A 27309-nucleotide genomic window follows, 5' to 3' on the forward strand; every position below is an offset into this window, starting at 1 on the left:
CAGTGTAGATTTTTTTATCTTATGACCAAAAAGAACAAAATCATTTATGCAGAGTTTTCAAAGCATTACAAAGGAAAATATGAACAGCGTCAAAACAAATCCAAAGGAGCAAAAATACACACAAAAAAAGGGAAACTTTCAGGAAACGAGATGAAAAAAAGGCAAAGGTTTCTTCTGTGACTCCATGTCTACTTGACCAGCGGCCTGGTCTTATCGTCATCGCCGCACTGGTGCGCTTTGTACTTTTTCACCTCCGCCATGTACTTTGACCAAGCGTCACTCTTGCCGGGCGTAGTCTGCAGGGGGAGAGAAGACAACGGCACGTCAAACCAACTTCCATCTTTGTCTCGTCCTCTGCTCCTTACCTCTGTGTCCTGTTTTTGCTTCTTGGCAACCATACCGGTCTTAAGGAACACACCGCCTCTGCGCTTCCCCACCTGGGTTAGGACATAGAAGACTGACACCGTTACAGGAGGCCTTGCCTTAGCAACGAAGGAGACTACACCAGAGCAGGTCTACATTTTGTCTGCTGTCCAACCACCAGCCTCATCTGTGGAGAACATCCCCCAACTCATCCCATCTAATATGGCTTATGATACACTACTCACAAATTGGTAAGATTCATTTGACCTTCTGGCACAAAAGATCATACATAAACATTTATAGTACATCGTGAAAGTTGACCCTGTTTGTGAGTAGTGTATCCAGTCATTCTACAACAATGGTGAATTGGTGGTCAGTTTGGATGTGCTAGCTGGCAACCCTTACAAAGCTAGTGACGGGAGGGGGCTTCGTATGTCCTTGCTCTCCATCTGTTCCCTGCGCCTTTTTCCTCATTTCCTCCTCCATCTTCTTCTTGAACATCTCCATAAAGCTGCCGTCGTTGGCGAACGCGTTGCCCGAGGACGACGGGCCTTGCTGGCTCCCGGACGGGGACGCGGGGCTTCCACCGTCTGAGTCCCCGCCGCTGCTGCTACCCCCATCGGTGGGGTGCGATTTTGCGTGTCTGCGCCTTTGTTCCATGTTTATTGATTGCGGTGGTGCCTCAGTGTTCGGCAGTGGTCCGGGACTTCCAGTTAAGACAACGAGGTGCTCCTCTTGGTATGTGTCGCTGGGTTGTATATAGTTTAACTCGATAGCGTTTCGTAAACAAAAAGAACGTATTCCTTGCGAAAAGAAATCGGTCGAATACAATCCGCGACGTGGCTCGTATAGCACTTATTAGGCTAGAAAAAAAACAAAACAAAAACAGCAGTTAGTTCGAATGCTAATGTTGCTAACGTCGTCTGATTGACTGCTTTCGAATAAACTAGCACCAATTTCAGCTGGTGACGACTATACGTTGACAGAATTAAACATTAGATACCACAAATTTGAAATACCCGTATCCAGGCTCGTAGAGTTTGTGAAGTGGGCCTGTGTTTTGGCTAGCTTTTCACTAAACCCACCGCTCGCCGTCGGCCATTTTTAGGTTATCCGTGACGTCACGCCACGGGCGTGGCTTCAACTAGGGTTAGCTCGTGCAATTTCACATTTGATTGCTGGTTTGAAATTTACTTTTATTATTATTTTAATCAACTTTTTCTTTAGGAATATTGTGTAACGAGGTCACGTAAAGGCCCAATGTATTTTTTTTAGTATATTTTTATTTATTTCCATCCATTCATTGCAAACAACACTGCTCCTCCTGAATCCGAGATTCGACCTCCCGAGGGACCCTCCTCTCCAGCACCCCTTTATAGGAATTGGAACACACCCTCCGGTCCCCTTTCTTAAAGATGGGAACCAACGACCATTTATTTCTGTATTTTATTGTTGTTTATATTTGTGTGCATTGTGCAATAAACCTACTACTTGTTCCAAGTGTACCTAATGGAGTGGCCTGTTATTAGGTACACCTGAAAGTGGAGGTGTACTTAATGAAGTGTCTGAGTGACGTCACAGAGCAACCAGCCAGTCAGGAGGTGGGCGGGTGAGGCACTTTTCAGTTTAGCTTTGACCGTGTTTTTAATAAAGTGGCCTTTTATTAGGTACACCTGAAAGTAGTTCCCAATGGAGTGTTCGAGAGAAAGAGAAAAAAAAAATCGAAATTTTCACGGCACTGTGGGGTAATGGTATAACACTTGGTCTGGAGTTCGGGAGACACGGGTTCGAGTCTCGCTCTGTCAAACATTTAGATATTATACAGAGTAATGTATGAGACTCGAACTCGGCTCTCCTGAACTGTAGGCAAAAGCTTTAACCTCAAGACAATTTGACAAGAAGACACAAGAGAAATCTGTTCATACTTTGGGTATGTACCTGAAGTATACAATAGAACTTTGAAAATTTCACGGCATATGACCGAGTGGTACAACACTAGGATTGGTGTTCAGTGTACCTGGGTTCGAAACCCACTATGTTTAACGTTTACGAATTAAACAGAGTGATGCTCAAGGCTCGAACTCGAGTCTCCCGGATGTAAGTCAAAATGTTTAACCATTCGACCATTTCTGTTACACATATTAGAGGTTGTTTTTCTGTCCTTAAATCGCACTTTAGAGAATATGTTGGCTGTGAGATGTGCAGGTAGAGGACCATTACGTGGAAAACATGCAAAAACCAAATGGAGGTCAAACGCTTACTCTCATTAACGTTTGATCGACAGCCCATGCAACTTGTGGGCGTCCTCAAGTCACCTTTGTTGATATTGTTCTACGATAGCTTGCGAGCAACAAACAAACTCAAGGAGCTCGTGTCGTAATGTTGCTCTTGCATATTTACATGCAAACAGCATATAAAGAGCTTAAAAATGTTTGCAATACTCACTCAAAACACAGCTCGTAGTCACCGGAAATGCTGCACGGAGAACTGGCGAGCGTACGGTTACCGAGAAGGCTCAATTCAAATAGAACCAAGGGCGTGTGTTTGTTAACCTGCGTAAAGACGAATGACCCTGGCAGTTGATAAATGTATCTTTTGGTTTAATGTTAAAAGCAAAAAAAAAAAAAAAAAAAAAAATCAAGGAAATAAAACTCAATGTGATAATATGAGCCTAAACAGCTATGTCATCAAGTCGCGTTTAATGAATGTTGTCATTGCCATGGCAACCCCAGATATGCACGTGACTTCACTTTCACTTAAGCTTTCACCATGATGGCCAATTATTAGGTACACCTCATGGACACTTCAATAGGTACACTACACGAGGTAAAAAAAGCATTTCTTATAATGACCAGAAGATGGCGACAGTGTTGCGTCTTACTATAGAGTAAGTTTGTGATGACCATGAAAAGGCTTTTTTTTACAATTTCTTTTTCTTTTCTATAAAAAAATGACCATGTATATTAAGGCTCATTAAAAAATGACCATGTGCAGTAATGATCATGTATAGAAAGGCTTTTTTTCCCCCTTTTCTAAAATAGACCATGTATAGTAAGGCTTTTCTTTTTTAAAATGTTACCATGGTTGTAAGGCTGTTTTTTGGAGGGGGTGAAATGACCACATATAGTCAGGCTTTTTATTGATTTTTTTTTTTTAAAGACTGTATAGTACGACAATGTATGACCATATTTTCTGATACGAAGTTGCTTTGTAATGGTTTGCCATTCTCATGTAGCCAATAAAGTGGAGAAAATCCTAAAACATGACCATTAAAGTACTGTGATTTTTAAATCAATTCTATCACTGTATTAGCTACTATAGAGATATATTTAATACTGACATTTTATTAACATGGATACAAATTGACGATTAGGTTCACGTAATTGAACACGTACAAATGACAAATTAGCACCTTTTATTTTAAACTCCCATTTATTTGTAGTGCAAAGGTAGAAAGGACAAAGACCAACAGATGTTCAACTTGCCTGATCCCTGTGAAAAGCACCATATGCTATCATATTTGACCAGTTTAAACAGTCATCCCAGCAATTGGGCATCAAACACCAAACAAAACTTCATCAAGAACCACAGAAAATGTGCATACAAAACTAGGTCAGTAAAGACTACAGCATATGTTTCCAGGGATGAAAGACAAGACATTAATCAGCATCTTTGACATGGGGATGGATGTATTGTATGTTCATGCTCCAATGTAGAACATAAACAGTGACAATTGTGCACTCTGGTTTCTTGTGAACAGCCATACTCCAAATTAGCATTCCTGTGTATTCAGTAGTTAGAAAAACAAAAACAGGTCTTTAGTGTTGCATCATGTGGATCCTAGTGTATTTGTGATGCTTAAGGAGGCCTTCAATTGCCTACATTCACATTTGTGCAGATTCTAAAGTGGTGAGTGCATTTATTTGACCAACAACCATTACCCTGCTTCAATGGAAAAAAAAAAAATGTCACAGGCTGAATTAAACTCATGAGAATAATAACATTCGAATAAAGCTTATAAATGAAAACATGCAATCAACTAATAGATACAGAAAAATACAACAATGGGAAGGACTCAAATGTTAATACACTGTATTCACCCCATATTTCATTTTTAACTACACAAAGGATATGGTGTCTTTTTGGAGGCATTCCACAAACCCACAGCTCAGGGAAAGTGCTTTTTGGGTTGGTCATGTGAGAGTTCTAAGGAGAATATTATTCAAGTGAAAACAAGATTAAGATAATATTCTCTGGCAGAGTTTAAGCTCATTCAAATAAAAAAAAAAAATTGAGAAAAACTCATGTGGATATACAGTGTATAAATGGAGGTATCCCAGTGTAGGTTAGCGTCTAACTACAACGGATGGATGGTCCAAGGCCACATTTCTACTGTTCCTCAGTTCCGTGTGATATTCAGCGGGGAGCACAATAGAAATCCTGACCGCTGACATGACTAACTCTGTTAAGAGTGCCTTAAAATACATTTGAAAAAGTCTATAAAAAAAAAAAAAAAAAAAAAAAAAAGACACCATACTGTTGTTAAAACCCCCCAAAATCTAAACTAAAAGTCACCTTAAAAGGTGAGACAGTTTTTTTTTTTTCTTTTTTCTTCTCACGCACCGAGGTCCCATGAGGAAAGAGCATCGGATGGGTCGCTCCTCTGGAAATTATGACGGTACCATGTTCCACCACCAGGGGAGGGGTGTGTGTGTGTGCAGTAAAGCAGCAAAAGGCAACGAGGAGTGCAGTCCTTTCGGTTCAAGTCTTATCTCGGCTGTGGCCGTGTGAGGCCTCTCCTTGCGTTGGTGGCCATCCTCTGCTGAGCCAGGAAGGACATAGTCTGGCCGGATGAGCTCAGCCTCTCGCCCGCCATTCTCTGATGCAAGGCCATTCCCTGAGAAGAAGCGAAACCTGTCTATGAATGCCGTTAAAAAGCACAGAGAATACTTGAGAGGACTTCTCACCATGTTGTACCAAGCGCTAATTATGAGTTTCTCCTCCTGGTCATGTCTGGATCGGCTTTTCTCATAATCACGCTGGGCACGGGGACACATCGTGGCACGTTAGTGAAGACATCCAAACTTGATTTGTACAGTGCAATGCTGACAGTTACGGGAGGTTACTAGCATATGAGGAATATACCTCCAAGTGATGAATTTTTCGATCTTTTTCTGTCAGCTGGTTCTTCAAGGCCTTAATATCAGGAGTCACAGTCGCTGGCTGTTGCTTTGGATCCAAGGTCTTGACCACCTAAACACAATGGAGCACAATTATAAAGATCTTGAGAGGTCAAACTGTTCATAAACGGAAGTCATGTTTTCTCTTGAAATCAATAGAAATTCAATGAGCCTGTTACAGCCCCAGAACGAAGCAATGACTAGCAATTTTCACATTCAGTGTAGACATTTTTTTCATCAATCCGGGTTGTTTGTCAATCAAGCTTCGACCGTAAAGTACGGACCGTTCTCGCCTTGTCCACGTAGCGCTTGTATCGCTCCTCCATCTGTTTCATGTCCTCATCCTTCTTCCGCAGGATCTCCTGGAGTTCGTCGATCTTCTTTGCCACTGGGAGACAAGAGAATAAAAATAAAAGCAAAAGAAGGCCACGTCGACAAAGCCATCTGCAAGTGAAACGGTGCAAGGATGGAAAACATTTGCGGAAAAGACTCAACTGCTGCTGTCCACTTTGGGCTCCAGGTCATCGATGACTTCTCTTTTCTTTTGGAGATCAGTGTGAGCTTCATGGAGCTTCTCTCTGGAATCAAAAGTGGAATCAGCCTTTTGTATGAACAACAGAATCAAAACATGATTGGAGTCAAACGGGACAACTTACAAATGTTCCTCCAGCTTCTTCTTCAACAAGGAGGACTATAAAAAAGAAAACCAGGAAACGACATGAAACTCTAAAACTTCCGTTATTGTTAAAGGGGCGCGCACACACAAACACAGAGTCAAGTCAAAGTTGTTAAAGTCAAGCTGTTGAATCACAGGCCATTTGGACAGAGGGTGGGCCGTACTTACGATAGCCTGATTTTGGCACGGTTGTTCAGTGGGGCAGACGGGTAGGGACAAGACAGACAGACAGACAGAAGAGGGGAGGGGGGTCAGGTGTTAACCAGTGAATCAGCAAACACAGCAAACAGGGCATTCATTTCAACACACGTCAAAGAAAAACAAATACTGCACCACTTATTATTTGTCTCACACGTAGAACGCACACAATGAAATATTGCAATTTGCCTGTATTCTCTAACAAATGCCAAAAGTGGATTTCAACAATTTCAAACGGTTTATGTCGGTGTTATTGCTTTGTCTATGTGTGATGTCAAATCATTTTGTGCGTATTGACGTTACTTCCGGAACTCAATGTAGTGCTTTGTGCAGCTATTTGCAGATTTTCACGATGTGGGTCAAGGCTGAGCCCCTAAAGTGGGGGCAACCTTTGCCTTTTATTCCTGCAGAGTGTAATTTATCACGACAAGGTCAATATTGAGATTTGTCCACCCACTTCTGCTGCCAAATATGGTTCATAGTCGAGATATTTTCGAGTGCAGATATCAAGTGAGTGAATTGAAACAAGCACTCACATCCTCCGTCTTGCTGTCCTGCGCTTGAAGCGCTTTCTGGAGCTCCTCAATCTGAGAACGCAGCTCGGAGATCTGCTGCTGTTGCAGCCTGAAGGGACAGAACAACGGCGGGATTGTTGAAGAGCCGCTCGAGAAGGACGGATGAAACACAAAAGTTAAACGGGTGGGAGGAAGAGAAGTGCTGATCCTTGTGCATCCGTGTGCTGCCGGGCCGTGCGGCGGCGCCGCGCTCTACTGAGCATGCTCACTGCACTCCTCTCCTCCTGTTAGTGAAGATGCTTCCCACACCCTGGGCCTGGTGTTGCCTGGCTGCACACGCACGCACACACACACTCAGCCCACCCACATGTCCACATGGCCGCAGGCATATCAACACACACAGGCAAGAGACAATCTGGCTTTCTGCTGTCTGTCCTCCAGTCCGGCCCACACAGCTCAGCTGAGCGCACAAGTGCAGAGGGTGATTTGACATTTAGGCAGATCTCACTCCTACCATCCGCCAAACAGCCATCTTAATGTCAAAGAACGCACAATATGGCGCCACGGAGCGGGCAGAAGTTGATTTTGTCGACGGCGGGGCTGTCACCTACCGGTTTTGGGTTTCGAGAGCGTTCTTGCTGCGCTGCGCCTCCTCAAGATCAGTCTGTACCTCCGCTAATTTCTGTCTGTAGGTTTCCTCTTGGACACACAGCATCTTGTTTTCACTCTGTAAGCGCACCATGGTCTCCCTGCAATCGACGTGATGGCAAACAAGAGGTTTTTATTAGTGGTTATTTATAATTAAAAAAAAAAAAAAAAAAAAAAAAAACCCTGATAAGAAGTGTTTGACTTCTTTTAGAGGATATTTGTGTCCATATGCGGCCAAGAATTTGTCACGAGAGCAAAAAAAAACCAAACATACGCAAGTTCAGTGGGCATGATCTCAGCAGCAAGGTTTCCAACTGCGGCCTCGTTGTCGCACAAGCCTCCTGTGGAGAGATTAGTTTTCAGATTGCGCTTTTACGAAATAAAACCACTCATGCTCATTTAAACAGCCGGCGACTCTCCAAACGCCGACACTGGATGCAAATTTGCTGAGCCCTAATCTCACAGGTTGCTCGTTCTGGTAAACCGTTTCTGTCTTCTTTGTCATTCAATGGCATCAATGTTAGCTTACCTGCATCACTGAGACACTTCTGTTGCACTTGTGCACACCTCAGCTCGTCATTTGTTTCCCGGAGAGTGTCTCTCTCCGTCATCAGACGCTAAAAAAACAAAAAAAAAAAACATTGCTTGAGTTCGGGCAACAGAGAATCTTTCTATTCATGATGTAAAACAACTTTTTGTGTCAACAACTCACTCCTTTCTCTTTCTGGAGTGCCTCGTATTTATCATAAAGGTTCTTGTACTCAAATTGCCACTTCTCAGCTTTCATGGACTCGGTCTGGTGCTTGGTGAGAAGCTCGTGAGCCTGCAAGTCAGAGGGGAGGGCACAAGCCGAAATGTGTTTAATAGCACTTTGATGTCAACCCGGAAAAACGATGGCTCCGCAGCTTGCCTGTGTCTTGTACGTGTCCATCTGAGAACGGAAGACGTTAGCCCTGCGGAGCTCCTCCTCCAGCTCGCAGGTGCGCTGCATGTACACGGTGTTGCGCTCCTCCAGGAGGCGCACCTGTCTGCGGAGGTCACCCAGATCTTCCAGCTTTTTCTTGTAAGTTTCCACCAAAGTTTCCAGCTGGTTCACCCGGTCGGAGGAGTGCCTGAGGGGCAGGAGGGGCAGCGGGTAAGGACAAGACATCCCTTAGGATATGTACTTCGCCGAGGTGAGAAGGCTCGCGATTGGCTCCTCACTCTGCTTGACTTTGGAAAAGCTCTGACGCAAAGCGGCATCAATGCACGAAATGTCTTTTATCAACACAGATGTCAGAGTGAGGAGGTGAATGGACGTCTGTGTGTGGGCAGTGTGGGAGTTGTTTCTGTGAGTGGAAGATGAGAATGGAGCTTTAAGCATTTGCATGGGTTCCCACATTTCATTGTGCTGCGATGCGTCATTTCAGACGTCAAAAGGACTTGTTGATTAAAAAGTTCAACGGCTATCATTAAAAAAAAAAAAAACTCGTGACTGTAATCGTTCTAAATTATTATGCAAATGATGTCGAGTCTCTGCAAATGGAATTTTCAAGCTATCAAATGCTAAGACAACTTGTTTATTTAAAAAATAAATAAATAAATAAATAAATAAATAAAGGGGGAGGAACTAAACGGTCTTACCTGAGAATATCCATCTCATCTTTGAGGCCTTGTGCTTCTTGCGCAAGACTGGTCAAATCTTCGTTCCTTTGCTGCACGTTGGCCAATTCGCGCTCCAGCATGTCCGCATGCAGACGCAGGTCATCTCGACTGTTCTCCAGTCTGATGTGCAAAGTGACATAAGCAGCCTTTTAAATTCGACTATGATGATGTTCAGAGTATTCAAAGACATATTCAAAGCCAATTAATGCCACCGTGACCATCTTCAAGAGTATCTTGCTCCAACTTTTTACCTGTAGTTCTCATCTTGGAGCTGCTCCATTTGACTCTGCAGTAGAAGCAGTTTCTTGCCGGTGATGGCGGTGCCGGAGACATCCAGCGAGTCGCAGCGGTTCAGCTTCTCCTTCAAGGAACGAATCTCCGTTTGGAGCGATAGCTTCTCCTCCAGAGCCACCGACAGCTGCCGAGGAAAACGGAGACAAACATGGAAAAGGCGTGCAATGGGTAATATGCATCGGAAAGGGACTGAATGTTATTGAGAACCAAGATAGAAGACGGGGGCATTCTTGTGGAGAAAAGACCGCAACTGCACAAGCACATGACAGAGTCACTGAAAATAAACTTGCCACTTTTTGTGTGCACACATGCTATGCTCTCAATTTACATGCTTACGCCTCAAGACTTAAGTCAGCTGGTCTAAAATGTTCCCAGGCCGATAAAACTGTCTCAATGGTGAAGTTGTTAACTTCAATGAATGGCTGCAAAGAAATGTGCAAGGAGTGCATAATCTTCTGAGGTCAGTCAGGAAAAAAAAATTATAGTTTGACTGAGGGAAAAAGTATATAGTGGACAGTATATTTACAAACTGTAGTTGGGCCAAGCAGGTAGAGTTTTGTTGTTGTTGTTGGGTTAGACAAGAGAGCAATGCAATATTCAAAAAGAGGGTGTAGAAACTTACCTTTTGGAATCCTTGGAACCTACACTGCACTTTAAGGACAGATTGCATGCTTTAGCACAGGACCACAGACAGCAAATCAATTTCGAAACAACAAGTGACTAATCCCTAAAGCGTGGGCTACGTAAGTAAACAAAACAGGTGGGCTGAAAGCCGTGGAAATTTGAGCTGGCCGCAGCTCCATCCAAAGGCAATGTGTCAGTTTTAGTTTGAGGTTATGCAACACTTAATGTAACTTTGGGGGTTAAAAAAGAAAAGAAAAAAAACTCTATACAATCAGCATTTTCTCCAAGCCAAGGTTACATAACATCAAATCAAAAGAAAACACACTCAGGCACTCTAATCAATAAGGGCCAAAATACACCAACAAGCGCCAGCACATTGAAAAACACCGCGCAGCAAACCGGTTCTTGATGTTTGCTAGCATAAACTTACCTGATGTTCTAGGTCTTGACACCGTTGACGAAGGTCCTCTTTTTCACCCGCCTCTTCACTTAGAAAATAATACTTCCTGGACTGCAGACACAAAATAGTCAAGCGGTAAATTGATCATTCATAGATGGGAGAGAAAGAGTTTAGAGTTCCACCTGGTAGTCAAAGTCTCCATAGGTCTCAGGGCTTCCTGGTTCAGATGAAGGCTCTCTTGATAAAAGCTACACACAAAAAGCTTAAGTCAAAAAAATGTGTCAATTATTGCCTCAGTTTTTATACAATTGGGTTTTGTCCGAATTTAAATGGATGAGAAAATGTGAAAATTGTGAATTAACAGAATGCTTTCAGCCATTTAGTTCTGGCTCTGAATACAAGCGGATTGGGAATTCAAAGATGATAACTAGCACGAAGCTCACAAGCAGCTGACTTACCTCCTGAATGGCTGTCATGACGACATGCTGGACAGATTCCTCAAGTGTCATGATCTGCTGGATTTGCTCTGGGTTTAAGAAAAGCGAGAGCTTGGGTAAGGTGAGGCCAAAAAAAACAGATTGGTGAGAAATACTCTTGGAAAGAAAACTAGCACAGCTTCTTTTGCTATAGAGAGGAAGCATCTTAGCTTGCTCTAGCAAACACTAGCTAATACTGTGCCCACCACTTTAGTTTCTTTTTGAAAGCCCCGTAAAATATCACATTTACCTTGTTTCTTTTCACAGCTGACGGCACATCCCAAGACGAGCTGCACGAGCTTGCCCAGCTCAGTGACGTCACCCATCTCACCAATGAGATTCACGTCAGGTAAATGCTCTTCCAACACTTGGTGTCCCAATATCTGGTGTTGGAAATCAGAATGTATCAGAAGACAATAATAATACAACAATAGTGTGCTAGGCCCTTTTTATTCCAGCATAACTATAGAGCAGCTTCATCTCAACACTTTTGCATCAATAATGTATTTATGACCAAATAAAAATATTCCTTACGTCATGGTAATATTCCAGCATGCTCTTGAGAATCTTTTTCAAATTGCTGACCTTCAGGAGAAAAACAAACACTGTTAATACAGTCATTTGAACAATTCTAAACCTGTTCAAAAGAATTTCTTCTTGCCTTGAGGCGCCAGTTGTCCTCGCTCTCCTCTTTGATCCTACCCAGCCAGGTTTCATTAAACCAAGCGGGGTCTCTGTTGATGACAGGTAGGAAACAAGTGACATCACATTTCTGGTCTTTTACATAATGCAAGTATGTACAGCATAATGTTCATTCAATGAGGAATGCCATTTCATGTGAATCACGTAAACATATCTAATTTAGGTTGCAAATATTCTTACATTATATTTAGGACATGTGCGATGGCCACTCCACTTGTTAGGTCTTGCTTGCTGTTGCATGATGGCACCTGAAATGTCTGCAACTGAGAAAAGTACCACAAAAACCTAACATTACTTTCAAAGTTATGACACAAATGTAAATAAAATTTGGTCAACCAGCAAACTATTGGAGAATACGCTTATTTAAATGCATTACTTGCGCTGTAAACCTTCTTTCAATTGAATTTGTGTACATAAAGGGTGAATTGATAACGTAGACATCATTGTTAGAAATTAATTGGTGTGTTCGTTTAGTTGACTCGAATTTTGGTGTGGGACAAGCAGACAGGTGCATTTTGACTGAAAGGCAACTACTAAACCCGCGAATCACTACTTGGCTCCTTTTGTGTGTTTTTTTGCTGATACTGGAGTTGAGTAATGTAAAGATAACGCATAAAGCAAACAGGTTGTTCAGAGCGAGTTAGCCGTGCAGGTTAGCGTCGCTAGCTTACGAACGCTCAACTTTCACACCTGACGACACGACGACGAATTTATCGTCTCCAATTTCGGCGATTACGGACAGTATTATTTCTCAAACGTTCTACTGACTACAAAGTTTAATTTGCCACTACTGGTCTGTCACCTGATAACTGTTAGCAATGCTATGCGGCTAAAGTCAAACTTACCCATGTTAGAAGTGAATCACACAGCTCGGCTTTGTCCAGGCTCATTGTTTTTTTTGTGTGTGTGCCCCGTTTTGTTACCCGCAAAAGCTTAGACTTTATCTTGTGAGCGGAAAACAGTTGTTTCCAACTTTGTTACTTTCGGACTCCGGACACGTTCCACGTCAATCAGGTTGCCATGGCCTTCGTGTGCTCCTGCCTGCTGTCTGCGCGTATGTCTCGCCTCTAGCCGGGCTAGCGAGCTTCCGTATTTAGAGCGTTTCTATGGAAACGGATTATGTTTCGGGTCAGCTTGTCTGAAATAAATGGGCTAAATATGACAAGAACAACAATACAGATAATATCGCATATTGTACTATTGATTTTTAATAAATAACCAATACGAATGTGTTATTATTGTATATGTGTCTGAAAAATATTGATCAATTCCGTCATTTGAATTATTTTATTTTACATTCTAGTATTCTAAATATTAAAGTAAGTATTTGAGTCCAGTACTTACAGTTAATACAAAATTAAACCAATGAATGAATGAATCAGTCAATCAACGTTTATTTATAAAGCACTTTTCATAAAAGTGTCTAACTCAAGACATTTACATAAGTTAAAAACTACACACTCCTGTTTGAGTATTAGGTTTTGTGGCCAAGATAAATAATTTCAAATCTTTTACAATTATTAACGTCGCCTATAACATGTAGAGCTCAATTAAAAAATATATTTTTAAGAGGTGGTGTGGAGATGGAATGACGGATGAAGTATTTGCGCAAGTGTGCACACCCATAATGGGGCTGGCCGTTCAGAATTAAGCAATCACAATAAAACTCGTGTTAAATGGGAGCGTACCTTACAAGTTCCCAAAAGCACCACTGGATGGCTCTAGTTGACCAATGGCCTTATAATAAAGCTTGCTGCACACGTGACTGTTTCGAATCTAATATGAAAACCCAGTTTTGGTAAATCCCTCGAACGATAAATATAAGCTTTAATAAACCACAAATGTGAAGTTTTCCCCCCCCAAATTATTAGGAATTGCGTTTTATTTCCAACAATTTGAAATGGGAAACATAACCAGTGAATATTTTCCATAATTGGTGTGTTTGTCCTCTTCTAAAAAAAATAATATGAAAGTAATCTTGAAAAAGACATGTAAGTTGTCATTATACAGACAAATGTCACCAGGTTCCTGTCAGAGGCTCGTGTCTCTCTCTGAGCACTAACTAACATGCAGTCACACACTCCCACTTTCTTGGAATTGTAAATATCTCATTCTGGCCTCATGATTGCTTCCTTATTTGTCACCAAACAATGATTAATCACGATGAAACGATTCCCATTATTTCCGCTTTGTCCAGACAACCCTGAACTACGACCTCATCCTCTTTCTGTATGAGTTTTTCTTCTTATTTTTTTTTAATCATCAAGTCTTTACCAGGTTTGTCTTAATCTACTTCCCGTTTCCCTCAATTGTTTCTGAACCTAACGACTGGACATTTATATTTTTCTGGATGTGGTCAAAATGATTGGCTCTAATGGCCTTTTACTTCATAAAAACAGATATTCTTCATTTTCTAGTTAAAAACACTATCAGTATGAGGTCACTTCTATATTTACTGCTACATATAAGCTCGACCTTAAGGGAAAAAAATGACTCAAAACTTGACAGGTGGACCCAGGAAATGTGACAAGTCCATGAACTGGAGTCTGCTAATAACCTGCTACTCTTGCTCGAGGTGAGCATGAGGTGATGGTAGATGATTTGAGTTAGGACTGCTGAGGCTGACATTTCACATTATGACAAGTAGGGCAGCACGGTGGGCGAAAGGTTAGATGGTATCAGATGACCTTTATTAGCAGTTTTGAGCTACAGGGTTCAAATCTGCAAACTTTTAATTGTCCGTGGGTGTGAATGATAATCTATCGTATATCTGTCTTGTGATTGAAGTCAAGGGTGCAGCTCGCCTCTCACCTAGAGCAACTCGCCTTACGATCTTGAATCTTATCTGTGAACAAATACAGTGCTGCTCAGCCTGTCTTGGCATGACACCAAAATCAATGGAGTAGATGCCTGGGAGGAAATGAGGTTTTTGACTGGGGAGTCTTCAGAAGAGAAGTTAGTCAGCCCCCAGAGAAGAGGTCAGGCTGACTAAGAGTGGAGTGGCAGGAGGTGTGGTGGGGGCTCTGGCAAGGCAAAGCTCCGGCGGAGGCTGACTATTTTTGGATCGCCCCTCTTCCTCCACGTTAATTCCTCTTTTCACCCGTTCTCTCTTTCCTTATTCCCCAGATGTGTTTCCTTCCTGAAAGTCAAAAGGCTTTACTTCTCCTCTTTTCCAAGCCCGCTATGACGCACTAGCATCTCTCCGGGGGGGTCAGAAGCTAAGATTGAGTAATGATTTACTTTTTTAGGCTTGCGGCTTACTGTTTGGAAAAACAAGGGATGGTTCCTGTTTTGTATAAAGAATGGAACATAAAAACTGGATTCAATATATATTTTGAACGGTTTAACAAATAAGTAAGTATTTCACATTTTATGTTGCATCACTTTGTTCTTTGGTAAAATTCTCTTTCACTTCCTCTTCTTGTATGCCCGTAAGATATGATTTTTTCTTAGTCTTATGAAACATAATGAACAAAAAATTAACATTGAAAAACCATGAAAAAATTATCGCTGATTTTAATGTAAAAAAAAATCAATTAAAGTTTAGATTTAAAAAAAACAACAACTAAAGATTGGCAAAATTGTAAAAAAAAAAGAAAGAAATCAAATTGATAAATAAAGCATCAACGTGGTGAAACAAAATTTCAGCAAAATGTTCAATTTTGGATTCCAAATAAAGCAATAATTGTATTAAACGCTCTTATAATTAAAAAATAATAAGAAAATGAGTGCACAACACGTGAGAAAATAATGTGCGAACAAAAGAAACACTGCACCTTTAAATGAAAGAATGCCAAGGATGTGTGGCTCTGCCCAGACATTTGGAACTGGAATGTGTTGAAATGCTGGCAGTGCTTTATTTCCCCTGCAGCTTTCTCAGGTACTACAAGGAGAGGAAAACAACAGAACCACAGAGCAGAGATGGACGGAAAATCACACAGACTGTCTAATGACAAAGCACATTTCCAGACATGAGCTCACGCACAGGTACATGCTGTCAGGACGGACAGATTTATATATCGACCTTCCTTATCAGCTGGGCCCGTCCCTCGCTCGAAACCGCACGTTTACAAGCACACGATGTCTGTCCAGGTAGTTAGTTAATAATACTCTCACCTCAGGAAGTTGGCACGCAGCGTTCGTCTTGTAACAGCCTGTCAGGACAAAGTGTTGTCTGTCTATTCTATTCAATCAACTCATTTGTTCATTTCCAGTTCAACTATTGAACTGTTATTTGTGTTTGTTTGTTTGTCTGCCCACATTGTGCCTAGTGACAGTTTCTACCAACAGTAGTAAAGTGTACTCTGACAACAGAGAGTTTGTACGGCCTTTATGGTGAAGCCACACACAACAATAAAAAGACAACATCAAATTACATAACTAAAGTGAAATATTTTATTCTTTCTTTATGGCCTGGACATGGACACTTTTTATTTTATTTTATTAAAAGTAATGTAACAAAGTTTGGTTGTTGTGGTATCACCATTTTTAACATTTAAAAGAAATAATTTAAATATACAAAATAATGTAAAAAATACTGGGGGAAAATTAATTGCATGTTACAACACATTAAAATATTGATTTATTTTTTTTAAGATGAATGTTACAAGATATTGTGGCATTTAAAAAAGACACCACACGAATTTAATAATACCAAAATGATTATTATAAAAAAATATATTTAATTACTGAGCATAAGTTGACTAACATCATAATTAATAACTTGTACCGATCCCTGATAGATTGCACACACACATTTGCATTCTGTCTATGTAAAAAAAAAAAAAAAGTACCACGATGAGTCGAGCAGCAAAAAGAAATAAAATTGCAGCTGAAGCGTGCAGGCCTCTGCTTGTCACTTATGTCATTCACAACCTGACTTGCTCCTATTGTAGTATTTGAATGAAACATGCTTACTTCCTTTAACTGGAAGCATATTCTATCATTATTCTGCGAAGGAGGCCGCATTAGAAAGTCCTTGGAGTACATTGAAAGTATGACTAATCTACATTTTACTACGACTCAGCAGGTGTCAAACTCATGTTAGTAAGACAAAGTTTGAGGAATAACAATGAGATTTAACTCAAGTTAAAATTGGATAAGATTTTTAATTGAGCAGTTGATGAATCTGTTCTGCATCTTGGTTTCTGTTTCCAAGCCTTTCCCTCTCTCACATACACAAATAGGCTGCACATGGCCAGCATGAATGAGTCACAGTGGCTTGGTAACAAGTGGCTCTTCTCAGGGACAGTCCCTCCACCAAGCCATGTGATTAGGGCCAATCACCTTGAGAGTATTAGGTGCATTTGCTCCTCCGTGCAACGTGAGACTCACCCGTGTTTGCAATTGCAACCGGCGAGCTATCGGGGAAAGGCGATCCAATGCCGATCAGGATCCGGAGAACCCGAAAGACAGCGAAGCTGGTTCATTGATCTTTGGTGACACTTGCATGGTGTGCGCTACATCTAAAAATAGATAAATGGAAGCATGAAGCATTAGGAGGGGATGTCACGGTGGATTGGCAGAGCAGATGACATGGTCTCATAGTAAGATGATCAATTATTGTGACTGCTGCACACAGTGTGATCAGTCAATAACTTTTCTTTTCAATTGAAATGACCACGTTGACTTCATTTAGTAAAACGTTTGTACAACTAAAAAGCAGCCGGTTATGGCGCGGTGGTTGTAAAAACAATAATTACCAACCAAACAGGAATAATAACAGCTTGGAGACACACTGTTTGTGCACATTGCTCCGAGCACATGTTGGAGAAGACATAAACACACCTCAAACGCACCATCAATTTTGGTATAACAATAGCGCCACTCTTCAACCTGAGTTCCTCCACCCTATTTGCTTTTTTAGACACACTTCACACACCCTTCACCAGATTCTTTCTTTTACTGAGTTGTTCCACGCAGAACAGGACTCAGCCTTCTCGTCATGCCGGTGCCTGCTGGCTGACGCTGGCAGCTTCTTTAAACAAACAGTGGTTGACATCTTAAATTGAATTATTATGATTTATTTTTTTATTATTATCATTATTATTGATGTATTATTTACATGTTTGAGACCAATAAAATTAATTCAATTATTAGATTATATTCAGCAGGTAGAAATTGGCTCCAGAGCCTGACTTTGGACACCCATGATAAACTCAAATGAAATATTCAAGACTACATGCAGAGATTACAAAAGCCACCCTTCTTGACCGTTTGCTGGGTGTGGGATCAGATTCAAAGGAGTTGTCAACATATAAAAAAAAAAAAACGTCAGGCAACCACACCTTCGGGCTTGCACAACTTCCCCTATCCTTTGGTCTACACACTCTTGCCAAACACACCCAAACAATCTTCAGTCCCTTGTTCTGTTTTCTGCAGCTGGCCCGGCCCTTAATTGAAGTCCTCGCCTAACCCTTAGATTGAAGGCCAGAGAAAACCTTGTCAACAAGTGTGACCCGAGTGAGGCCTTCAGTCAAAGTGACACTCCACCTGACTCAGCAGTACTCGGGCTACTGTTTACTGAACCTGTCCACTGCAATCAAAACGTCTGTATGGGCGCTGAGTGTAATTGCGCTGATGTGCTGGGCTGCCATGGAAAGAGGGGAGACAGCGGGGAGGCGGGGCTTAGTCTTTGTCCCCCTTTATTCACATCACAGTCATGCGGCTTGGGCATGCAAAGGCAATGTGGACATACTAGGTATATATATATATATATATATATATATATTATAGTAAAAATGTGTTGGGTAATTATATGCATTAAAAGTACCAGTGGTATCGGTACTTGGTACCGGTAGCGGCGACTACACAACATTTGGTATCGGTTTGGTAATTTCTATTATGATGAGTTGTTGCCGGGAATTTCCTGCTCCTTTCAAAAAGCTAGAAGATAGGCTAATTGGACACACTAATTAGTGTCACAATGATACTTGGCTGGGCTTCACCTCCCTTGTGACTTTGCACAATGTAAGTGGAAACAAAGCAAGAAGGATTACATGGTTGCATGTCAGCACAAACCGCACGTGGTGTCCAAAGTGAGACTGACACGTTCAGACAATCATCTACCGTGACATATCTTCTCCACCTTTCAGGTGAAATAATGTCCTGCCGGCTGCCACGATATCGTACGTCATCAATAACTTGAGCTCGCTCGCCGTTACTACTTTGATGGAGCGGCAGATTGCGACTGGAAGTTCGTGTCAAAGACCTTTGAAGTCAAGATGAACACGTTTATCGGTGGTGCACAAAGAGAGCACGAGTCACGATAGCATCGGCGGTTTGAGAGATAATTACAAGAGAGTGAATAAAGGACCATTATGGATGTTTGAAAGGGAGCTGTCATGTAGGATTACATGCACTTTCAAACTCGTCTTGTTGGGTCACTCTAGATTCTTCTTAAAGCTCTCACCTTTCTCCTGGGGAATATCTTGGCTGTACTCCTGGATTTTACTGTCTTCAATGATGATATTTTCAGATGTGAGGAACATGAAAAGTTCAACAGGGCAAAAATTTACAACATGGATGAAGTGATTTTATTTGAGCTGACCCTCAGCTGAACTCGATGCGAGTCACACAGATGTGGTCAAGACAGAGATTACATTGTATTTATTTTATTTTCGCTTCAGTGAAAGAAGCGATGTTAGCTGGCACAAGAAAAAAAAAAAAGCCTTCTCCTTGACTTTATATTTTGCAAAATAAAACGGCAAGAATTGATTGCCTTCACTTACCAGTTGTTTGGATTGATTGAATTTTCATCCAATCAGATTTGAGCTCCTCTGTGTTGCCATGTAAATGTAATTTACTCAAGGGTTGCAGAATTCCCACACACCAAAAAGATCTTTCTTTTTTTTTTTAAACCAGATTTCACATTCCCCAAAGAATTGCACCTGGTTGTCAGATAAATGTGTCAGCATGACAACTCCTAAATTTCTTGGATACGTGGGAGTGATGTCATAGCAAAGATAGTTTTGTTTTGTAGAAGCTTCTAATACTAAGGTAAAACAACTGCAAACCACAACTACTTTTTTTTTAAATCAATTTAACACTTGGTTAATCCAAGCCCAATTTCTATGAATTATTTCTTGTTCTGGTTATGATTCAGAACAAAGGCTTAACTGTTTCCCCACTGTTAACTGTTTTGCTTACTATTTGCCACCTCCCCTACACAGCGCTAACAAACTTCCCTCCTTCCCATACGTTAAATCTAGTTGGAGGGAAAGATGAAACGTGCTCACCGACACACATTAACCCTGGCTGTGACCCTAACATCTTGTCAAGAAGATGAACGTCTCAGACTGGAAAGAGAGCACGAGAGAGAGAGAGAGAGAGAGAAAAAAAAAAACTGCATTCTGTTTCCCGTAAATGAGGAAGGGGGAGGGCTTTTTGGGAAGTTTGGTGACTCATCACTTTTTCTTTTCTTCTGACCCCCCACCCCTTTTTGCATCGCGCTGCACAACTTGAATACCTTCACGGTAGACGGGTCGGGCCCATGGTGGCTTGAATGGGACCTCTTGAGTCTCGACAGCGGTGTCACATGGATCGTTCTTGAGCAACGCAGCCGGAGTCCCAGCTGTCAACATCCTCAGCTGCCTTTGTTCACTTGCAGAGATCTTTCACTTTGAAACCTGAGGAGATAACAAGTCAAGAGTTAGACAGCATTTAAAAAATAAACATGTCTGGTTTCTGACTATTGCATTTTTCTATCTACAGGTGCAAATATTCAGGTTCACTTTGATGAAAGAAATGAGTCATCAACTTTTTTTCTTTTTGTACAATTACCTGTGGACAAAAGCATATAAATAATTGCAGTTGATATAGAGCTCTTTTACAGGCAGGCCATAATGGGAAAAAAAAAAAAAAAACTCTCTACTTTTTTCTCCTATTTTTAAATCATCGCTTCTGTGTGACTGCTCAGTGGTCCGTAAAGACCTTTGTACCGCTAAGTGGTCACCAGGATCATTTTGTGGCTGAGGGACTTTCCCCCGCGGACCCCGGCGCACCACACAATAACACCCTCTCGTTAGGAACCATTTAGCTCTAGGCTCAAAGCCTAATAACAGACTCCTCAAAGAGTGATGTCATCAGCTGTAAACAACAACGTACGACAAAAGGGTCTGGGGCTTCTCGCCTCCGTTTGACCGCCGTGACCTCACGTGATTGAAGGGCCTCCGACTTAAAGACGTCTCTTGTGCACATTAAGCTGCCATGCGGCCGCTACCGGTGACTAAGGCGTGACTAATCAAAACAGTTGTAGTTGGCTTGCCATCGACATGTCATCGAGCGCTGGCTACACGGGAGGAGAGTGGAAGTGTTACAGACAGACGGAGTTGTTCAATTTGTCTGTGTTTATCTTTCCCTGTACGTTCAAATAAAAACAGACACACGGTTAGAATGGTCAAATTGTAAGTTCTTACTTTCTCTATGATTCATTAGTAGAAACTGATATGACCACCAAATACCTTTCCGGTTCAATCATTAAGTCAAAGATACCAAACAGTGCCGCTGCTGTGATTTATGAAAAAACAAATCCACTCCATGTGCTCGCCTGGGCTTGCGGTTTCCTTCAAAGGTGCACCTTGTTAGCTGACTCACTGGCTGAAGTTTGCGCGTTTCCACTTCCACTTTGAAACCTTTCCAACTGAAAATGTGCAACTTCGGAACTGAGTTACACCAGGGTTACAAGAGAGGAAGAGATGCCGATTTGGAAGCAGTTAGAAGATGGCTGATTCACAGAGGAAACAAAATGGGAGAATGTGTCATAAGGAATGTAATATCCATAAACAGTGTGTGAAAATCCTTAACACTACTGAGCTTGGAAAATTTTGCAAGGAAAGGATAAAGGTTGAAGTATTTTTTTTTCAATATATATATACATACCCAATTAGGTGCTTTTAAGAATATTCCAAATATATTCAAAATATATTAAAATACAAAATAATAAAATATATTTAAAATGAAAATAGTTCTACAATAATTCAGAGGGTTTAATGTGTGCTGCTTTCATATTTATAAATTAAATATCTGTCAGCCTGAACCTCCATCGACAACTCCAGCAAAATCGCATTACACAACCTGCACCACAACTTAGGCCCGCCTTTAGATGTTCTACTACCAAAATGTCAGGTGCGCCGGGTTAGGCTTGGTCTGATTGATTTTCTGGCTTTGCATTTAGTATCTGAGCATCAGAAAGCAGGTGTCGAAAGTTTCATTATTACGATCCCTTATTGTTGCGCAATCCCGAAACCTAATCCACAGAACAGCATATTGATATGAATGTTTTAGCGGAGTTCAGGGCCATGATGTTCAGTGACTAAGACCCCTGATGTTTGTCCACTAGGTACCAGATTTGATGTCCATCTGTCAAAGGACCATGAACGTCAACACACACACACACACACACACACACACACATGCTAAATCAATGCAAAGATTTGCTCACTTGCTCTAAAAGGGAGCATCTTCCACACGGCTGAATGTCAGCTCATCATGCACATGAAATGCACCCTCTTACTCACCCCTTGCTCTTTTTGTCCTGACATTTAGTGCCTCCCTTCCCATGCAACGTCTGTGGAGGTCTGATCGTATCACCCCGGGGGTCTTACACCTGTGTGGTCCTACGGGTCAACATGAGGAGGACAGACTGGGTTAAGGAACACACATAGATAAAAAAAAAAAAAAAGGTGGTTCACCTCATCTGACTAACAAGTCAGCCTTTTAATCCTCTTTGACAGTTTTATCTTCTTGAGCTAAATGGTAACAGATGATGCCAGGGATTTTTTTGGGGTGTGCTTTTTATCACGTTCGACTGTAAAGACTGCATTATTTGATCATTGTAACTGACGTGACAACCAATGTCCAAGTAATTGTGAAACTGAGAAAAGATGGAAAATCAATAAGAGCCACTGCACAAACATCATTCCATTGCCAACGCAACCTTTTTGAAAGTCTCCAAGAAGAAAAAAATCACTTTGGTATAATAGAAATAAGCAGATGATGGAAAACAGCACAAAGGAAGGCCCTAAGTCGAATATGACTGTTAGCGACATCATCAACAACTTCTAGAGGACAGAAGAAAAGGTCATAAAAATACAAATACAAATGCTTCACGAGAAAGTGCAAACCACTCATTAGGAAGATGAAAAGGACAGCCAGGCTGGCATTTGCAACAAAGTACAGAAAGTGGGGACAAAACAAAGATGAAATACACAACAAATAAGTTTATATGTGCAATCAAAAGACCTCCCGTAGATATTTAATGCTCGCTTTTAAATAAGAAGTACGATATGCCAGCTATCTATAAACACTACCCATAATGAGAACTCACAAAAGCTCCCAGCAATAGTGCTACTGTACTTTGATTAATGTTGGATGCCGATGTGGGCGTATACACAGAGGAGACTATTTGGTTAGACGCTTTAAGGATATTTCTCTTCGTCTCTTCCATGTAATCAGCAAGCTAGTAAAATCGGGTACATAAATACTGATTTTTAACATTTCAAATTGACCATTCTAATGGGCAGTATCAGACAAATAATATAAATAAATAAATAAATAAATAAATAAATGTTTTGTATTACCTTTCTACATGTGTTGCTGCACCATTTGTGTGCAAATAAATATTGCTTCAAGTGTTCAAAACACCCGGCATGTAGCTGCTAAATGTTTTACGTATGTTGTTTCACACTGTATCCGTCACGCTCACCTCTTGTCATGGGTGGACATCTCCTGATCAAGACATTGGCGTTCAAAATAGATATCTCTCACTTCCTTTGGCTTTATAATTAGACCTAGTCCGAGGAATAATCCAGGAAAAAGTTTGTAATGAACACTTCTTGCTAATAACTGTGGTGTGTGTGTAAGAGGTGTGAAATGTAGTGTGCGGTGGCGTGTTAAAAATGGATAGGATTTATCATCACTTATGTAAATTGTAAACGTTTAAAAGAAAGTCATGACTGCTAGTATTAGTTGTATGGAGTGCTTATGTTTTTTTTTTTAAAGACGGCAGAGGTCACAGCTTCCGCTGTGGTTCGTGACACACTTGGGCAACAGCAATCGGTCATTGACGTACGATGTAAATTTGATGACTCCACTTTGGAAAATGGTGTTGAAATTCCCTGAATTTGAAAGATTCATCATAATACTGCGGCACTATTACATCAGCTGAGTAAAACCACCCTTAGATGACAGGTGCTGAAAGGAGCATAAAATGGAGGGAGTTAAAAAAAAAAAAGTATAATATGTGGGATGACATTTCAATGTAAAAGCCATTTTATTTTGGGCGCAGATGTTCACGTGGCACAGGGAAGTACGTGTGACTGTGTCCATTAATAGCCGGGCAAGACACAGCTTGTCCCAGATTGTGAGATACTGAATTGTCAATAAGTCTTATCCTTTGTAAGTGGCAATAAGCTATGACCATGTCTTTTTAATTGCAAATCTGACATGCTTCATGAATACTTTTTTTTAACCTATATTCATATTTTTTCTGATTTATTGGGTGACATATTTACATAAGAATCTGTGTGTAAAAAGATTGTGGCAGTTAAAAAAAAGAATCAAATTTTCACTTCCCTTATTTTGAATTGACTCAGTGTGTAAGTCTTGACAGCTAGCAGTGAACAGAATGGTGAGCATGCATTTTATTTTTGTTATTTAATTACCAATTGAATCTGCATCAATGGGTTTTCATCATAATAGTACATAATAATGTTATTTGGAGGTAATTTCCTGTGTGTGTCTGGATCACTGGTACTGTCTGACCGTCTTTTCTTTGCTGTGTGGGGCAGTCTGGTCCGAGAAGACAAGAAAACAGAAGTGCGTATGATTTTTTTTTTTTCTTTTGGGTGTATGGGCTTGTGCCTCACAATTTTTGCTAGTAAACAGGAGAAAAGAATGAATGAATCACTGCAAATCACTTTTCAATTCAGAAATTTTTGTAAAAAAAACAAAAACTTTTTCTTTTTCCGTTTTGTATAGCAAGCTATGTAAATAGCTAGCAATAGCTAGACAAATGACTTTGGGTTTTTCACTATCCAACTCAATTTGACCCAAGTCACCTCACATTTCAGTTAAGGGTGCACTCTTTCGAAATGTGTTGTGAAAAATGTGGGGCAGTGACCAGGGATATCAGATCATCGTCGCCTTCCTTTTGGCAGAAAAATGGAAATTAACAATGGCAGGAATGGGCGAGTTGCCAAAACGAGAAGAAAAAAAAAAAAAATCCAGACACTATACGACTGTTATCTTGGAAGCAGTATTGTGTTCAGGACCTGAGGGAGAAGAAGTCTTTAATCTTCCAGACCATTCAATCGCTAAGAGTAATTTGATAAGCCGATGTGAAGAATAGATAGAAAAAAATATATTGCATTTTTCACATTCCAATCTGAGTGATGTGATTCCACACATTAAGTTAAAGCCCATGACGTTTTCTTCCATTTCTTACATTCTTAGATAAACAACAATTCCAGGATTTACTAACATAGAAAGAGGGATGAGAGATGAGAAAGAGGCGTCGGGTGTGTGAGGAGGTGGAGGACGAGAGAGCGGGAGAGAAGAGGAGGGTGATTCGGAGGGGTTGCCAGGACTCCAAAGCTCATCTGTCATTCTGTGCGTCAGTCAACCTATTCCCAGACTCACACGCAGCCACAGTTCTTGCGTAAATGATTGTGTACGCACACACACACACACACACACACACACACACACACACACACACACACACACACACACACACACACACACACACACACACACACAATACATGTTTTTCTTACAAGCCTATGCTGGATGTTCCCTCACGTTCTAATTAAATTCCACCAACACAACAATCCACTTCCTCGCACATTTTTCTCTCATTTCTTACCTCACTCAAGCGCACGCCATAGTGTCGTACTGCAGGCTGGTTCCCCTGGCAACAGCTGCTTCCTGTTTGTCTCTATTGCCAGGGAGTTGGAGATAGATATTTTAGCTCACTAATGATAATAAAGTGGCCTTCAAGTGGCCATAAGGCTTCCTTGTAGAGTGGCCTTATTTTACTGTCTAAACGTCTACTGAAAGAAATAAAACCATATGCACATTCATTTCCTTTTATCCACAATTACACACACCCAAACGGATAGTTCAAATGATCATTGTAATGATGGTAATTATAACTGTGCGTATGTGTTGAGTTTTTTTGTTTTTGTTTGGTATTTTCATAGCAACGGGCGTTTGCGCTGTTGTGGGAGCGAACAGACTTGATTGACTTCCTGCTCTTTTGATATCCCTTTAGAATTAGTCTTTGAGTAGAAACGGACTTAACAAATTAAAAAAAATACACGTGCCCGGACCGCTAAAATCAAAACACGGTAAGTCTGACTTGCCCCAGCACGAAAAGCTAGTTTTTATGCTAAGCGCACATGCTTGAAAATAAAGCCTACTATGTTGATGGTAACCTGTTCTGCAGCATATTAAGTTCTGTGTACACTTTCCCACCAGTGCCGTATACAAACACTGCTGGCTATTTGTTGAATGTTATTTTGCTTTGGCATTTTTTTTTGAGGAACATACCTTGACCTCCCACATAAACATATTTTTATACAAACATTACTGGCCAAATGTTGAATGTTTGAGGAACACGCCAGATATTATTCACATGGATTTATTCTATAATCGTGAATTTCTCGAGTGGCCCTTGAGATGATTTTGAATGTATGTGCTTGAAACTTTGCAAAGGGATTATCCATCCGTCCATCTTCTAAATGGCTTTATGCTCACGAGGGTCGCGGCATAAAGGGATTATTCAAGTCAATAGTCTAATACTGCAACTGCATGCTGGAGTAAGCAAACAATCCTCTGTGACAATATTTGTATAAGCATATCGGATGATTCTTTGTGCTCCTTGCAATGGAAATAATGTGAATAAATTCCTGGGATTATAAAAACTTGATTCTGGGGGGGGGCTTTTGTTTGAAGAAGCCTCCGTCGAAAGCGACCCGAGTGTTTTGGCAAGGGATGAGTGCATTGCCGCATCTTACAAGAGGAACAATAGCCTCTGCGTGATCAACGTCTCAAATTCCCAGGTACACCACATGGTAAATAGCTCAAGTGGGGCTTGAGTTCAGATCTTGTTCCCGACTTTCAATCTGTCGGAAGATGAAAGAGGAACCTGGTAGAAGAAAAGTGCAGAGCGACTTCAAACGCTGGAATTTCTTTTAAGACGGTTCTCCAAAGACCACATCAAACATCAGAGGGGGGTTTAGAGGCGTTGGGGAGGGAGCTCCGTCGAGTTGTAGTGTGAATATGCATGCATGCCCGCGTATGTGTGCGTTCATGCTAGCGTAGCACATAACCGCAGAGATGCACGCGGGCTACGTGGCACTCTGACCCCGAGTGCACGGAACAAAAAGAGGCTGTCAGCTCTCATCAGACTTTCGGATACGTGCGTGTGTTTGTTCTCTTATTCCGGGAGGCCTCTTCAACACCCAGAGAGCTCTTCAGCGCCGAGGCTGCCAAGGAGACGATCACAGGGTGGCCCCGCGGCCCACACACACGCTCACGCACATTCACCCTTAGCGCATCAGGACTCCCATCGCGCTAGCGTGCAGAC

The 27309-nt window shown here is 41.2% G+C and overlaps 2 protein-coding genes and 1 long non-coding RNA gene across 6 annotated transcripts; all 3 read right to left on the minus strand.

Annotated features, from left to right (window-relative positions):
• Positions 1-3: 3 nt before the first annotated feature.
• trir (telomerase RNA component interacting RNase) lies at positions 4-2938 on the minus strand. 3 transcript variants are annotated; one of them, XM_085933712.1, is made up of 4 exons: positions 2809-2938; positions 769-1226; positions 366-437; positions 4-296 (listed from the first exon to the last, which is right to left on the minus strand). In XM_085933712.1, exons 2-4 carry the CDS (start codon positions 1021-1023, stop codon positions 189-191), a joined length of 435 nt encoding a protein of 144 aa, XP_085789838.1. In that variant the 5' UTR covers positions 1024-1226; positions 2809-2938; the 3' UTR covers positions 4-188. The 3 variants fall into 3 exon arrangements, with proteins under 3 accessions (XP_085789838.1, XP_085789837.1, XP_085789835.1); XM_085933711.1 differs by lacking the exon at positions 2809-2938 and adding an exon at positions 1383-1533; XM_085933709.1 differs by lacking the exon at positions 2809-2938 and having other exon boundaries at positions 769-1502.
• Positions 2939-3776: 838 nt separating this feature from the next.
• Positions 3777-12803, minus strand: hook2 (hook microtubule-tethering protein 2). Its single transcript, XM_085934382.1, has 22 exons — positions 12566-12803; positions 11901-11983; positions 11680-11752; positions 11553-11603; positions 11269-11401; positions 11001-11068; positions 10725-10790; positions 10573-10653; positions 9476-9642; positions 9204-9344; positions 8491-8692; positions 8293-8403; positions 8110-8197; positions 7855-7921; positions 7544-7681; positions 6954-7041; positions 6200-6234; positions 6039-6121; positions 5828-5931; positions 5509-5616; positions 5331-5402; positions 3777-5260 (listed from the first exon to the last, which is right to left on the minus strand). Exons 1-22 carry the CDS (start codon positions 12608-12610, stop codon positions 5132-5134), a joined length of 2133 nt encoding a protein of 710 aa, XP_085790508.1. The 5' UTR covers positions 12611-12803; the 3' UTR covers positions 3777-5131.
• A 1660-nt stretch (positions 12804-14463) lies between these two features.
• LOC147044612 (uncharacterized) lies at positions 14464-25644 on the minus strand. 2 transcript variants are annotated; one of them, XR_015068520.1, is made up of 4 exons: positions 25585-25644; positions 22238-22336; positions 20188-20347; positions 14464-17185 (listed from the first exon to the last, which is right to left on the minus strand). It is a non-coding gene; the product is annotated as an uncharacterized LOC147044612 (long non-coding RNA). The 2 variants fall into 2 exon arrangements; XR_015068521.1 differs by lacking the exons at positions 22238-22336; positions 25585-25644 and adding an exon at positions 21182-21308.
• Positions 25645-27309: the final 1665 nt, after the last annotated feature.

The sequence above is a fragment of the Syngnathus leptorhynchus genome, chromosome 16 (genome assembly GCF_054491065.1).
Source record: "Syngnathus leptorhynchus isolate UIUO chromosome 16, UIUO_Slep, whole genome shotgun sequence".
Classification (NCBI taxonomy): Eukaryota; Metazoa; Chordata; class Actinopteri; order Syngnathiformes; family Syngnathidae; genus Syngnathus; species Syngnathus leptorhynchus.

Excerpts from the sequence above, each read along its gene's own strand:
- trir (XM_085933712.1), bottom strand. The coding sequence starts at position 1,023 with ATGGAACAAAGGCGCAGACACGCAAAATCGCACCCCACCGATGGGGGT. Across the intron at positions 438-768 it reads CCCCTCCCGTCACTAGCTTT|GTGGGGAAGCGCAGAGGCGG; the intron begins GTAAGGGTTGCC and ends GTCCTAACCCAG. Across the intron at positions 297-365 it reads AGCAAAAACAGGACACAGAG|ACTACGCCCGGCAAGAGTGA; the intron begins GTAAGGAGCAGA and ends CTCCCCCTGCAG.
- hook2 (XM_085934382.1), bottom strand. The coding sequence starts at position 12,610 with ATGAGCCTGGACAAAGCCGAGCTGTGTGATTCACTTCTAACATGG. Across the intron at positions 11,984-12,565 it reads GTGATTCACTTCTAACATGG|TTGCAGACATTTCAGGTGCC; the intron begins GTAAGTTTGACT and ends TACTTTTCTCAG. Across the intron at positions 5,617-5,827 it reads ACGTGGACAAGGCGAGAACG|GTGGTCAAGACCTTGGATCC; the intron begins GTCCGTACTTTA and ends CATTGTGTTTAG.